This window comes from Diplotaxodon limnothrissa, linkage group LG15 (assembly GCF_057381915.1).
Source record: "Diplotaxodon limnothrissa isolate DT_005_m linkage group LG15, D_limnothrissa_male_GT1.1, whole genome shotgun sequence".
NCBI lineage: Eukaryota > Metazoa > Chordata > Actinopteri > Cichliformes > Cichlidae > Diplotaxodon > Diplotaxodon limnothrissa.
The window spans coordinates 21,610,423-21,625,083 of NC_140610.1; the positions used below are offsets into that span (position 1 = coordinate 21,610,423).

At 39.9% G+C, this 14,661-nt stretch overlaps 1 protein-coding gene across 1 annotated transcript in view; it reads left to right on the forward strand.

Annotated features, from left to right (window-relative positions):
• LOC146617456 (plasminogen-like) overlaps window positions 1-14,661 on the forward strand; it is an 18,382-nt gene continuing 3,721 nt past the window's right edge. Inside the window, exons 1-16 of the mRNA XM_085373446.1 lie at window positions 1-149; window positions 2,452-2,587; window positions 4,098-4,204; window positions 4,522-4,636; window positions 4,721-4,860; window positions 5,103-5,223; window positions 5,328-5,446; window positions 6,304-6,466; window positions 7,258-7,382; window positions 7,480-7,639; window positions 8,603-8,784; window positions 8,888-9,036; window positions 9,137-9,230; window positions 12,113-12,227; window positions 12,833-12,907; window positions 13,004-13,144. Of these exons, the coding sequence (XP_085229572.1) occupies window positions 101-149; window positions 2,452-2,587; window positions 4,098-4,204; window positions 4,522-4,636; window positions 4,721-4,860; window positions 5,103-5,223; window positions 5,328-5,446; window positions 6,304-6,466; window positions 7,258-7,382; window positions 7,480-7,639; window positions 8,603-8,784; window positions 8,888-9,036; window positions 9,137-9,230; window positions 12,113-12,227; window positions 12,833-12,907; window positions 13,004-13,144 (1,991 nt within the window). The 5' untranslated portion in view covers window positions 1-100. The remainder of the gene's footprint in view (window positions 150-2,451; window positions 2,588-4,097; window positions 4,205-4,521; window positions 4,637-4,720; window positions 4,861-5,102; window positions 5,224-5,327; window positions 5,447-6,303; window positions 6,467-7,257; window positions 7,383-7,479; window positions 7,640-8,602; window positions 8,785-8,887; window positions 9,037-9,136; window positions 9,231-12,112; window positions 12,228-12,832; window positions 12,908-13,003; window positions 13,145-14,661) is intronic.

Sequence of the window (14,661 nt, forward strand, 5' to 3'; positions counted from 1 at the left end):
CCTATTTTCCCCCCCGACATGCTAAAAGAAGCCCAATAATATACCACAAGGTGTCTCTTTGAGTTAGTCGATGATGAACTGCTAGTTTTTGGGTCTCACCATGGGCCTGTACACAGCAGCTTTCCTCCTGGGAGCCTTGATCTCCACTGGTAAGTAGTACAACTACTATAGGGCATGTAAAGATGATTTTTCTTGTTATTTGTTTAGCTCTGTTTTCTTACATTTAAAAGATAAACAAGGGTTTGAGGTCTAAACCCTTACAGCACAGGACAATGACTGACTAGCACTTTTTCCTCTTTCAGATGACGAAGAATAAAAATAACTCAGCTAAAGTAGAAAAATATATCCTCATTAGTTAAAGCAGGTCTAATCCAAATTAATACAGAATTTGTTTAAATGTGGGTTTTTGGAATAAGATCAGGCAGTGCAATGAAGTTGTTTTTTACATTTACATTTTGGTTTACATTTAGTTTAAATAATAGAAAACTTGTTGGTCTAAACAGGTCGTGACAGACCACATCAGCACATTCAAAGCTATACTGTTGTTCAAGACTTGAATAATTAATTGAATTTGATAAATGTAAGTTTACATTAAAGTAATTGCAGGTAATTCTGTGTAATTTAGTTTATAAAGACTCAAAAAGTTGTGTAATTAGTGTCAAGGATGACTTTGTAATAATTTTGTAGCCTGTACACTGGTTCCTTTTAGTCAGATGACGTAAAATGGATTGTTTGGCTACACGATTTCCCGATAAACCCTCTAATCAGCAACCTTGACTGACTGACTGGACAAAACCTGCTTATTGACAATGAATATATACTCTCTTTTAAAATATAACATTTGGGTACATAACAAAAAGGACAGTTAGTCATGTTAGATCACTGTTTAGTATTAATATTATTTAGCTGCTGCGCAAGGTGGAAAAAAAAACCAAAACCTTTATCTAAAATTAAGTCTGACAGCATTTGTATTTTGCTGTTATGAGAACTGCTAGATTTGTAATGAAATGTATCTAATAGCAACAGACGATAAGTCCAATAGCACTCTTGATGTGGGAGTCTAAAGGTGACTTGCACTTTGGGTTTTATATTGATCTAACAAATAAGAAATGTTGAGCTTTCGAGATGCTGGTTTTGTTCTCTTCCACCCTTATGTTTCCTTGTGTTATTGCTAATTTCCCAAATTTAGCAGATTTCCTAAAATGTGTTCCTAAGTGTACTGCATTCATTTTTATGTTAGTTTAATGAGTTAATAGGCAAAGATTTAATTTATGTGTCCAACAGAATGATTATATTTTTTCCTTTTACTCCTTTATACATGTAAGTCTAGCTAACATTTCTATGACTCCAGAGTCCACTGCCTACAGCCTATGACAGTGAAAAAGCTTAAATCCCAAAGACCTGACTGAATAATAACTGAATACACAAAAAGGTTTTTTAAAATATATTATTTTGTTGTATCTTAATAATAATAATAATAATAATAGTTGTTGTTATTATTAGCTTACATGTGCAACTTAAAACACTGTTTTAAGTTCACATCATCATCACAGACGGTGTTGTAGCAATCACAATAACTCACTCTTTTTAGGGTTAAAAGCAGTATTATACTGGGGACTATAACTAGCACACACTCTAAGTCCCTGCTTCAAACCTGTCACGATTTGGTTACAGGGACTCAAACGCAGAGCGGTTAGATGTCTCCAAGGTGTAGTTTATTTACAGTGCCAGTGCAATATATGTACAGTGAAGGGATCCAAAACTCCGGGGAATCACAGGGTAGCTCTCTCACACTCGCTCACGTCTTCTTTGCTCACACTCACACACGTTCACACGGCAGGGAGGTCGCAGGTCCGGGGGGGGAAGATCTGAGGCAGAAGAGAAGGAAAGTCACCAACTAATCACAAATCACGAATTATGAATTATGAAGCACAAGTCCACAGGAGCTGTGAGAACACTAACGTCAGTAGTACAATCATCCAGCGACGAGAGGATCTGTGTTCCAGCCTCAAATAGTGCTCCCGGTGATGACAGGTGATTGTTGTCAGGTGTGTGTGCCAAGGGCAGGAGCCCACAGTGAGCTCCGCCCAGGCAGAGAGGGAGAGAACAGAAACAGCAAATGTAGCCTTGTGGGGCCGACCGGGCAGGCACGAAGACCATGACAAAACCAGCACTGTAGGGAAACAAAATGGGCCAAATCATCAGTATACATTAAATGATTAATAAGAAGGTTACCCACCATACATGCAGTCTTACATTCATTTTACACAACAGAAAGATCATCGAGATACAAATTGAATATAATATAATAGATAGATTCTTTTGTTTTATATTTTAAAAAACGAAATGTGAAGTCAAGTTTTACTCATCTTTGAGCCACACAACAAAGAAAACATTGATAAATGATGTAACTGATTTTTTGGGGGGGGTTTTGGATGTGATTGATTGCAGTTGGTGGCAATGACGTGGAAGGCTACTCCAAAACTGAAGGTGCATGGATTATCTCACTGAATAAACGAGCGTATTCAGTTAACACTGTGGCTGAGTGTGCCACCAAATGTGACACCGAAACATCTTTCACATGCAAGTAAGTTCACATCTCATTTCATTCTGTGGATCAAAATGCTGCACATATATAGAATGTTATGTATATGCAAATACATTTTTTTTCCAGTTTTAGCTCCTACTCCTGCCATTATCCATAGGGCCGCATTTTACCCTCCACATCTGCTCCAGTTGTTCCTTTAGCTCCTGGTGGTTTTCAGTTTTCTTGTGCTTCTTCTTCCTGATGTTGCTCTGCACTGGTATTGCCACATCTATCACAACTGTTCCTCATCATCATCTATCTTCAGCTGTATTTGTGGATGCTCCATGATTCAGGTTGTGGCTCTGAAACTCATTGATCCTTACACTCTTTCCACTGCTTGTAGAACCTGAAGGTGCCTCACAATGCAAGGTGGACACCCCCATGCACTGCGTGGAGTTTTTGTTTCTCGACATCAGCTGCATCTATTGCCTTGTGTGGCCAGTGTATTTTTCACACTGGGGATCTGATGACCAGTAAGCCGTATGTGTTTTTGACTGGGATCTTATTCCTACCATTATGCCTTGTACAGTGCAGGCACTCTAATATGGTTGTGTGAAGAATTGAGTTTGTAGGTTGTCAATCCAGGCGGCGTTCAGGGTGGTCTGCGTAGTTGTAAAGTCCTGTGTTGCAGCTCTATAGACCAGGAGCTGATGCTTCTGCTGTCTGTTGTATTTCCAATGCCTTTCTGAGCTATTCTTGTGTATTGACTCATGTTTCTACTCAGTTTAGTTGCTATGATGCTTGAGAGGAGCTTCCGTATGTCTGTGGAAGGTTGCTGTGGTCTGGTGTTACTGTAGGTCCACCAGCCACTTGGCATTGGTGTGGTGTGGCACCTCTTTCTCACAGATGTTTTTTCAGTATTGTTCAGTTTCAACTCTGGGTGGGTCTGGCCCATGTTGTTATTCTCTTGTACTTGGGAGTACGTCCTGGATTGGCTTCTTTTTTTTCTCCACTGGAGACTTCCTCTACTTGCATCCTTGATCTTTTATGCAGGTGCTTCTAAGATTACTGTGGCAGTGTATATGAGCTCATCATCCCCATAATCAGTGATGCTGATGGTGGGGATGGGGTATAAAGCAATGTCATAACATCACATCTGCAAGCATCTCCTCTGATGGGACTGTTAACCAGGAGACTCGTGCTTTTGCTTGGGTGGCTACCTTGGCTACATATTTTCTCATTTCAGTAGATGCATCTGCCGTTGCAGGTGGCTGGGCAACATTTAGTTTGGATTCACTGCTCTCTTCTACGAGGGTTGGCTCAATATTTCCATACTGCTCACTGCTTTTCCCATTGTACTGTAGACTCTGGATCTCAAGCTTTGATAACAGCTTCTCTTGTAGTAATATAGCTTTAATAGCATGGTATTAATAGCTTTCTATTAATACCATGTTATCAATCCTTGTCCATGTATGTTCCAGTGGCCACCTCAACTCCTAATGTGTACTTAACTTAGATTTGTATAGCAACTTGCAAGAAATCAAACAACACCTCATTTTTTTCCTCACAGGTCTTTTGTCTATAATGAAAAGGACCAAGAGTGTTTGACAACAGCAGCAAACTCTAAAACAGACAGTGTCTTTCGCAGAAGCAGCACAGCTTTATATGAAAAAAATGGTAATGATCCAAATTTTTCTCTATGACTAAAACTAACACTAAAGCTTCTGTTTTCATGTTGTCCTTTCTGTCAGCTACAGTGACTAGTCTATTCTAGTTTACATGTTTTTTGTTTCCAATGCTTTTTGTTGACATTGTAGTTAATGTTATAAACACAGTAGAGGACTGAAAGTTAAACACTGCTGTAATTTAATTTAGTTTCATAAAACATCACAGAACTCAGATCAGATACATTTTTTACTATAGATAATGCGTGATAAACATCAATAAATCTATTTCTAGTCTTTTCTTTTCTTTTCTTTTCTTTTCTTTTCTAGCATATCTTCTGGAGTGTGTAAATGGAATAGGAAGAGATTACAGAGGAACAAAGTCCAGAACAAACTCAGGAAAGAGCTGTCAAAGATGGGACTCAAACTACCCACACAGGCCAAAGTGTGTGTTTGCGTTTGATTTTGCATCATCATTTCATATCCTTTTATGCCTTTGTTAAAACGTTTCATAATGTTTCTGCTGCAGTTTCATGCCGCAGAGCAACCCACTAGCAGATCTGGACTCCAATTTCTGCAGAAACCCTGATGGGGACAGCAATGGACCGTGGTGTTACACTACTGATGCTAACACCCGCTGGGAGCACTGCGACGTACCCAGCTGCTCTGGTAAGATTAATAAATCTCTGTGTTTGTTTTGTTTTGTTTTATTTCGCCAACATACATGTCTAATTGTCCTCTAGCAGCCATTTCTCTTTCAACAATTGCCATTTGGTTTTTAAATTATCTAATGTAGCTAATATGTGCAATCTAGGCACTACACAATGTTCTGAAATACTGATATGCAATATGGAAGAACGGTAATTATCATGCTATGATATTTCAGATAAATCAGTGTTTTTCCTTCACAGAGGAATGTATGGTCTGCAATGGTGAGAATTACAGAGGAAAAATCTCCACCACTGAAAATGGCTTCACCTGCCAACGCTGGGACTCCCAGAAACCTCACAACCATGGCTACAATCCTAGCACGTAAGACAACATGAGCAACACTTCAGTGAGCTTGTTGTGGACATTGAAAACATTTTCCAGAAGCTACGCTAAAGCTTAAATACTTCTATTTATGCTTTGTTGAGTCTTCCACTAAAGTATCTGGAGGAGAACTACTGCAGAAACCCAGATGGAGATCCCCGACCATGGTGCTTCACCACTAGCTCATCCAAACGGTGGGACTTCTGCTCCATACCGCGCTGCAGTAAGTCCTCACGTTTAATGAGGATAAGAATTTCACAATATTGGAAAATTTGGTGCACCACTGATGTTTGTTGCCAGACCCCACAGGTCTCTATTGCATTGACATTTGATAGCTGTTGAGGCCATTTATGTAGCTAACTCCTTATTAGCTTTAAGAAACCAGTCTGTAATTATTTGAGCTTTGTAACATGGTGTGTTATCTTGCTGGAAGCAACCATGATAAGAAGTGTACACTGTGATCATAAGGAGATCGACATGTTCAGAAAAAAAAAAGTTTGATCATTAGTTTGAACTTCAGTAGGTCACACTGATCATATCTGTATGCTTAAATGCTTTGTGTTGCTGCCATGTGATTGAAAATTTTTTTCTCTTAACAATCAACATAATGCACTGTTGTATACCTAGGGGACTGCCTGTTTAATCCCATTTCCTATACAGAACCAATCAAAACTGGCTCAATATTAATTTCATATTCGTTTCATTTATTTCAGAAAATCAATTTAAATACAACTGAAATTTCCACCATTTAATAGGGGTTTCCTTCTTTGATGTAAACCTCAAATGCACCTGCAGTTTCTAGACAACAATGTAAACAAAGCATTCAGAAATCCATGTTGAATGAATATTTCTGCTCAAAGCAACATCACCCACTGCAAGAACCCACCAGCTTTAAAAGTACAAGTCAGTGGAAATATAACAGAAAAATAATTTAAATATGTAAAAACAATAAACAGTTTTTATAGCATCTTTCAGAATCGAGTTTAAAACATGCTTTTTACAGATAATAAAGAGAGTGCAGATGTTTGACATCTTTTTTTATGACTTCTCTATACAATCCATCTTGTCTTCTTTTCTCAGCTACTGAACCTCCCACCATCATCCCAGAGGTGGACTGTGTCACCAATGAAGGTTTAGCATACCGAGGAACAATTGCTGTTACGGAGACTGGCAAAACGTGCCAGAGCTGGTCGGCTCAGAAACCACAAATACACAACCGAACTCCACAAAACTATCCCTGCAAGTAAGAGCTAAACCTGAAACCAGTGTCAGCCTTTAGTGATTTAATATGGTAAACAAAATATTAGTGGCACAGTTCAACTTTTTCATTAATAGCTTTTAGATCTATTGTAGAACTTCATGATCCACATGATAAAGGTAGAAAATGAGAGAGAAGAGGGCAGTAAGTGAATAAGGAAGTGCAGAGAAATAGAAACAAAGAAATGAAGGCAGCTATGAAAGAGGATAAAGAGTGGAAAGGCATTTAGTCCAGATATCTATTGAGGTATGGAGAGGCCTAGGGTGAGAAGGCAGATTAGTTTTTAACCAGATTGTTTAACTCAAATGATCGAGAGTAAAATGATGCCTGAGGAATGGAGAAGATGTTTACTGGTACTAATTTTTAAGAACAAGGACTATGGGCAGAGCTGTAGCAGCTGGAGTGGTGCAAGGTTGATCAGCCATTTCATGAAGCTATGGGAAAGTGCTAGGTTAGGAAAAGAGAGTCGAGGTTCAGTCAGCAGCAGTATGGCTTCATGCTGTGAAAGAGCACTGTAAATGGGATGTTGCTACAGAAAGCATGCTGCTGAGAGAGGAACAGTCATCCTGTATATCAAATACTCAGCACTCAGCACAATACTCAGAACTATGGAGTATGACCACTGTGCTTGTACTAAAAAGAAAAAAAAGAAGAATGTCTATTGTTGACTCTTACTCAATAACCTGTTTTTGGTTTAAGGACCCTGGTAAAAGTATCACATGAAATCTGAAAGATGATCACGCATTTTTGTGTTTTTCTGTGTTTATCTTTGTCAGAGGTCTAGACAATAACTACTGTCGCAACCCTGACAATGAAAGGAGGCCCTGGTGCTACACAACTGACCCTGACACTCGCTGGGAGTACTGCAATGTGACACGGTGTGGGAATGAAGCTGCACCAGGTATAATATTAGTCAACTTATTCCTTCTTTTAAAGTCAGCTTCATCTTCTCAAAATGTAGCCAGGAATGTTCTTCCTTTCTTTACCTTTTGCTGCAGATGATCCAGTGATCCCCCCAGATGCAGAAAACTGCTATGAAGGGAATGGTTTCAGTTATCGGGGCATAACATCAGAGACCATCAGTGGGAAAAAATGTCAGAGATGGAGCTCCATGACTCCTCACAGACATGAAAAAACTCCAGAGGCCTTCCCAAATGCGTAAGGATCAAATACATTTTATACACAGCAGAATTCTATACATGCAGAAGAGCGTCCTAACATTTTTGAGAAGCCTACTGCATAATGACAAAACAATCCACAATTTGTCTAGAGATTAATTATTGTACTTTACTTGGACTTTTGGGAGAGGAATGCTAAGGATTCTAGCTACTCAATAGCCCTGGGTCTTCTTTGGCAAAGTCTTCATTTCTTGATGCACAAAATGTTGGTGAAATCTCTCCTTTCCAGATGTGCAAGGTGCCAATTCCATAGGCACTGATTTACCCCGACACCATCAGAAATGCAGGCCTTTGAACTGAGTGCTGATAACAAGCCGGGAGGTCCCTTATCTGGCCTTGCCTTTTATAAACAGGGATTCTCCAGATTCTCTAAATATTTTGATAATGTTATCTACTATAGATGATGAAATATTGAAAGTCTTCACAATTTTACTCAAGGAATATTATCCTTAAGTTGTGCCACAATTTCTACCACTTGCTTTTCCATGTTGGTCCTGATACATTTGAAGTGAGTTGTTTTGTTTCACGAAATAGAAAAATGTCTCAGTTCAAATATTCAGTGTGTTTTCTATGTCCTATTATAAATAAAATATTGAACTTATCTGGATTGGGATTCATTTTTGCAAATCATTTTGTTCTGTTTATCTTTAATTTTATAACTTTTTTCTTCAACTTACTTAAGAACCATAGACAAAACTGTTTTGAACACCTACGGTGTTGTAGGTCAAAATATACTGATGACAAATACTCGTAAAAAAAAAAGTAGCAGCTAGAAAGGCTACAAAGGCTAATATTTGTTCTAAGCATGATGTGCCAGTTGATTTGTTATATGATAAATGAGCCAGCAGAGATTTATAGTCCTCCTGAGGTTTGACTCCAGGAGAAAAAAAGTATGTTGTTTTGTGGGTCGATATCCTAATGTTCCAGATCTACCTTTCAACAGAGACCTCAGTAGAAATTGGTGCAGGAACCCTGATGGAGATCAAGCTCCTTGGTGTTACACTACAGACCCCACAGTTCGCTGGGAGTACTGCAACTTGGAGAAATGCCCTACAAAACCTTCAGGAACCACTCGTCCTCAACCACAGGAGCCCTCCACTAACACCCAGACACCAGCAGAAAGAGGTAAATCAACTTTTTTTAAAATGTGGATTTGCCAACATTTTGCTTGCTTGTCAGTTTTTTTGTCAGTTCTTTCACTTTTCCTGGTTCTCTGCTGCTGTTTTAGACTGCAAGACTGGAAATGGAGAAACATACCGAGGTCCAACTTCTGTTACTGTGCTGGGTGTGACCTGCCAGGCGTGGAGCGCTCAGACTCCTCACGAACACAGCAGCTTCACTCCAGAGACTCACGCCAACAAAGGTCTGGAAGGCAATGTAAGTGTGTGGGTGTTGCTATATAAACACTTTGGGGAAAGGGCAGAACTCTTTGTTTTTTTCTCTAGCCATCTAACTCTCCCCCTCTGTCCACTCTCAGAGCTGCAGAAACCCAGACGGTGATGTGAATGGACCATGGTGCTACACTACAGACAGAAACAAAAAATGGGATTACTGCCAGATCTCCGACTGTGGTTTGTATATTCAGTATATTTTATTTGTATTCGCAATAATACTCCATCACTGTGACTCTACAGTTGCTCAGTCACAACTGCAGACTGCAGTGATAACCAGTGTTGGGCAAGTTAGAATAGAATAGCTTTTTATTGTCACTGTTACAAGAACAATGAAAGGCAGTTTGGCATCTCTCCATGTGTGTGGAGTACACAATAGCGTAAGTATTTACACAATAACAGACAAATTTACATTTACATAAGAAAGATATGTACAAGTTATACATGCACCTGCAAACATACACGCACATACAGTGGCTTTCAAAAGTATTCGGCCCCCTTGAACTTTTCCACATTTTGTCACATTACAGCCACAAACATGAATCAATCTTATTGGAATTCCACGTGAAAGACCAACACAAAGTGGTGTACACGTGAGAAGTGGAACGAAAATCATACATGATTCCAAACACTTTTTACAAATAAATAACTGCAAAGTGGGGTGTGTGTAATTATTCAACCCCCTGAGTCAATACTTTGTAGAACAACCTTTTGCTGCAATTACAGCTGCCAGTCTTTTAGGGTATGTCTCTACCAGCTTTGCACATCTAGAGGCTGAAATCCTTGCCCATTCTTCTTTGCAAAACAGCTCCAGCTCAGTCAGATTAGATGGACAGCGTTTGTGAACAGCAGTTTTCAGATCTTGCCATAGATTCTCGATTGGATTTAGGACTTTGACTGGGCCATTCTAACACATGGATATGTTTTGTTTTAAACCTTTACATTGTTGCCCTGGCTTTATGTTTAGGGTCGTTGTCCTGCTGGAAGGTGAACCTCCGCCCCAGTCTCAAGTCTTTTGCAGACTCCAAGAGGTTTTCTTCCAAGATTGCCCTGTATTTGGCTCCATCCATCTTCCCATCAACTCTGACCAGCTTCCCTGTCCCTGCTGAAGAGAAGCACCCCAGAGCATGATGTTGCCACCACCATATTTGACAGTGGGGATGGTGTGTTCAGAGTGATGTGCAGTGTTAGTTTTCCTCCACACATAGCGTTTTGCATTTTGGCCAAAAAGTTCCATTTTGGTCTCATCTGACCAGAGCACCTTCTTCCACATGTTTGCTGTGTCCCCCACATGGCTTGTGGCAAACTGCAAACAGGACTTTTTGTGGTTTTCTGTTAACAATGGCTTTCTTCTTGCCACTCTTCCATAAAGGCCAACTTTGTGCAGTGCACGACTAATAGTTGTCCTATGGACAGATTCCCCCACCTGAGCTGTAGATCTCTGCAGCTCGTCCAGAGTCACCATGGGCCTCTTGGCTGCATTTCCGATCAGCGCTCTCCTTGTTCGGCCTGTGAGCTTAGGTGGACGGCCTTGTCTTGGTAGGTTTACAGTTGTGCCATACTCCTTCCATTTCTGAATGATCGCTTGAACAGTGCTGTTCAAGGCTTGGGAAATCTTTTTGTAGCCTAAGCTTTAAATTTCTCAATAACTTTATCCCTGATCTGTCTGGTGTGTTCTTTGGACTTCATGGTGTTGTTGCTCCCAATATTCTCTTAGACAACCTCTGAGGCCGTCACAGTTTCCTGTCCTGCAGTGGTACTTCTGAGTAAAAAAACTCATAAAATATGTATGTGGGGTAATCAGGTTGTTAGGTCTTAACTGTTGCAAATCTGCAACGTCTGCCTGGAGAGGGTTAACACAAACCACAAGTTATTTGCAGCCATTTAGCTTTTACCCTCTTTTTTATAACCATTTCAAACTATTTACAGAACAATCAGGCGTTCTGCATTCAATAAGATACCACACAAATTATTTGTGCCACTCCTAAAAAGTAAATTCTGTCCACTATAAAGGAGAACATCACAGCCTGACACCTGCAGACAGCAGTCACCTCATTGTTCTGACACACAACACAAATCTATCCACAACACTACACACTAACTACAGAAGACAACACATTAACTACACACTCCAAACACGCTAAATGTCACAAATCTCTCACATCTCAAAACTCGCTCTCTCTCTTTTTCTACTTTCTTTCTCTCTCTCTCTCTCTCTCTCTCTCTCTCTCTCGCCGTCACTCCTAAAATGCCCCGTCTTCCTAAACAACCAAATGTCATGTTGCCATATCATTTTTTGATTGGTCGATCAACACAAAAGGGCAGGGTTTTTTTTTGTTTTTTTGTTTTGTTTTGGTCATAAGCACAGAGTGCTTGCTAGCTCTGTGCTTAGAGAGTAAATGTGACGAAACTATTCAGGAAAAACGCCGAGTATATATTATTTATCATGACTCTGGTTTTACATGGCCTATCAATATAATTAAAAACAGGTATATATCACCTTGTTGCTTTGTCATCTTGAAGTGGTCATGTGATTGGCTTACCACGACTACTTTATTCTTCCTCAGTCAAACACCTGCTTAGCTCCAGGTGTACCAAAAAGTGATCGTCGAGCAGAAAGTGATTGCTGTCCGCAGGAGCGCGCAGTTGCTTAAAGCTGTAGCGCCCAGATTGCTACTTCCGTGCAACTGATATAAGATGCGGTAAGCTGAACACAGCTTCAACCGTCTGTTTGTTGAAAAATAGTAACGCGACCGCACTGCATTTTGTTGTTAGTAACGGTAACAGTGTTGTAACGATAGAAATAGTAATTCGTTAGATTACTCGTTGCTGAAAAAAGTAATGCTGTTAGTAACGTCGTTATTCCCATCACTGGTAATAACTCTTGTCAACTCTTTCAGTTTCAACAGAATTTTTTTTTTGTCCGTTCAATTTTCCTGTGGCTGACAAGGGTGTTAAGACTTCTGTCTATTAATTAATTCCTCAAAACTTGAAGCTAACTTTGTCTTTTTTTGCTTCACTGGGCTTGTGAGAATTCATGACAATAAATCATTACCTTGCAGCTGGACTGGAATGTGGAACGCCAGTTGTCAAACCAAAACGCTGTTTTGGTCGTATTGTCGGCGGCTGTGTATCGAAGCCTCACTCGTGGCCCTGGCAAATCAGTCTCCGGACCATGTAAGGATATAACACCAAAGAGTTACATTTTTAAAATACTCTGAATTTCCCTAACAGATATGTAGAGTTATCCAGAAATTTAAATTATTTTGATCGAAAAATATACACAAGTTTTTTTTTGTTCACTTGTTTTTTGTTTAGTTGATTTTGTTTTTACTGAGGTATTAGGTCTGACTAATAATAAAAATGAATTATTAAAATTCAGACTAAAAGTATTATATACATGAACTAGTTTTTTACCATCATTCTGAGACAAGATATTTCTAATTTTAGAGATATTGTGTAAATGCAGGAAGGCAGTCCTACGTATTTGTTTAATGAGTGTGTCAAAAATGACTCCAAGATTCTTCACAGTGTTACTGATGGACAAGGTAACAAGATGAAATGTGGTGTCTAACCAAACATGGTGTACCTTGCATGATGAATACAATAACCTTAGATTTAGAAGCAGAAAATTAGAGATGATTTATATCAGTTGTCTGATAATTTTCTTTATTTGTCAGTTCACTGTTTTACCATTGTTGCCTCTTAATATCTGTATTTTTTGAAGCAAGCTGTTACAGTTCATCTGTACATTTTGAACTAAATGTCTGTTTTTCTACCAGTACGGGAACCCATTTTTGTGGAGGAACACTGATCCATCCTCAGTGGGTCGTGACTGCTACTCACTGCCTTGAGAGGTCAGAAGAGAGCCACCATTGAAACCTAAAATCAAATTCTGCAAACTCAAATCCTAAATAATTAGTGCCTATGTTTCTACATGTTATACAATACAGGTCAAGCCGCCCTTCATCCTATAAGGTACTCCTGGGTGTCCACACAGAACTCGCCAATGAGGTATCAAAGCAAGAGAGGAGACTTGAGAAAATAGTGAAGGAACCAAATGGAGCGGACATTGCTTTGCTCAAACTAGAGAGGTCAGTATAGGTCTAATTATCCCTGATCAACTACAAATAGAAATTGTGTTAAATACTACAGCAATTGGAAAACTGGATCAGTCAAATTCATCCATAAATTTGGTCACTGGACACAACATATATAACTGTAAGCATGTAAGCATAACTGTAGAAACAGACTAGTCCAAGATTATTTAATGATTAAATGTCATAATGTGACATGTGCAATATCTCAGTCTTTCCTTATTCTGTGCAATATTTTTTTGTCTTAGTGGAATTACCATCCCACATTACAGCCACAAACATGAATCAATTTGATTGGAATTCCACGTGAAAGACCAATACAAAGTGGTGTACACGTGAGAAGTGGAACGAAAATCATACATGATTCCAAACATTTTTTACAAATAAATAACTGCAAAGTGGGGTGTGTGTAATTATTCAGCCCCCTGAGTCACTACTTATTAGAACCACCTTTTGCTGCAATTACAGCTGCCAGTCTTTTAGGGTATGTCTCTACCAGCTTTGCACATCTAGAGACTGAAATTCTTGCCCATTCTTCTTTGCAAAACAGCTCCAGCTCAGTCAGATTAGATGGACAGCGTTCGTGAACAGCAGTTTTTAGATCTTGCCACAGATTCTTGATTGGATTTAGATCTGGACTTTTCCTGGGCCATTCTAACACATGGATATGTTTTGTTTTAAACCTTTCCATTGTTGCCCTGGCTTTATGTTTAGGGTCGTTGTCCTGCTGGAAGGTGAACCTCCACCCCAGTCTCAAGTCTTTTGCAGACTCCAAGAGGTTTTCTTCCAAGATTGCCCTGTATTTGGCTCCATCCATCTTCCCATCAACTCTGACCAGCTTCCCTGTCCCTGCTGAAGAGAAGCACCCCAGAGCATGATGTTGCCACCACCATATTTGACAGTGGGGATGGTGTGTTCAGAGTGATGTGCAGTGTTAGTTTTCCGCCACACATAGCGTTTTGCATTTTGGCCAAAAAGTTCCATTTTGGTCTCATCTGACCAGAGCACCTTCTTCCACATGTTTGCTGTGTCCCCCACATGGCTTGTGGCAAACTGCAAACAGGACTTTTTGTGGTTTTCTGTTAACAATGGCTTTCTTCTTGCCACTCTTCCATAAAGGCCAACTTTGTGCAGTGCACGACTAATAGTTGTCCTATGGACAGATTCCCCCACCTGAGCTGTAGATCTCTGCAGCTCGTCCAGAGTCACCATGGGCCTCTTGGCTGCATTTCCGATCAGCGCTCTCCTTGTTCGGCCTGTGAGCTTAGGTGGACGGCCTTGTCTTGGTAGGTTTACAGTTGTGCCATACTCCTTCCATTTCTGAATGATCGCTTGAACAGTGCTCCGTGGGATGTTCAAGGCTTGGGAAATCTTTTTGTAGCCTAAGCCTGCTTTAAATTTCTCAACAACTTTATCCCTGACCTGTCTGGTGTGTTCTTTGGACTTCATGGTGTTGCTGCTCCCAATATTCTCTTAGACAACCTCTGAGGCTGTCACAGAGCAGCTGTATTTGT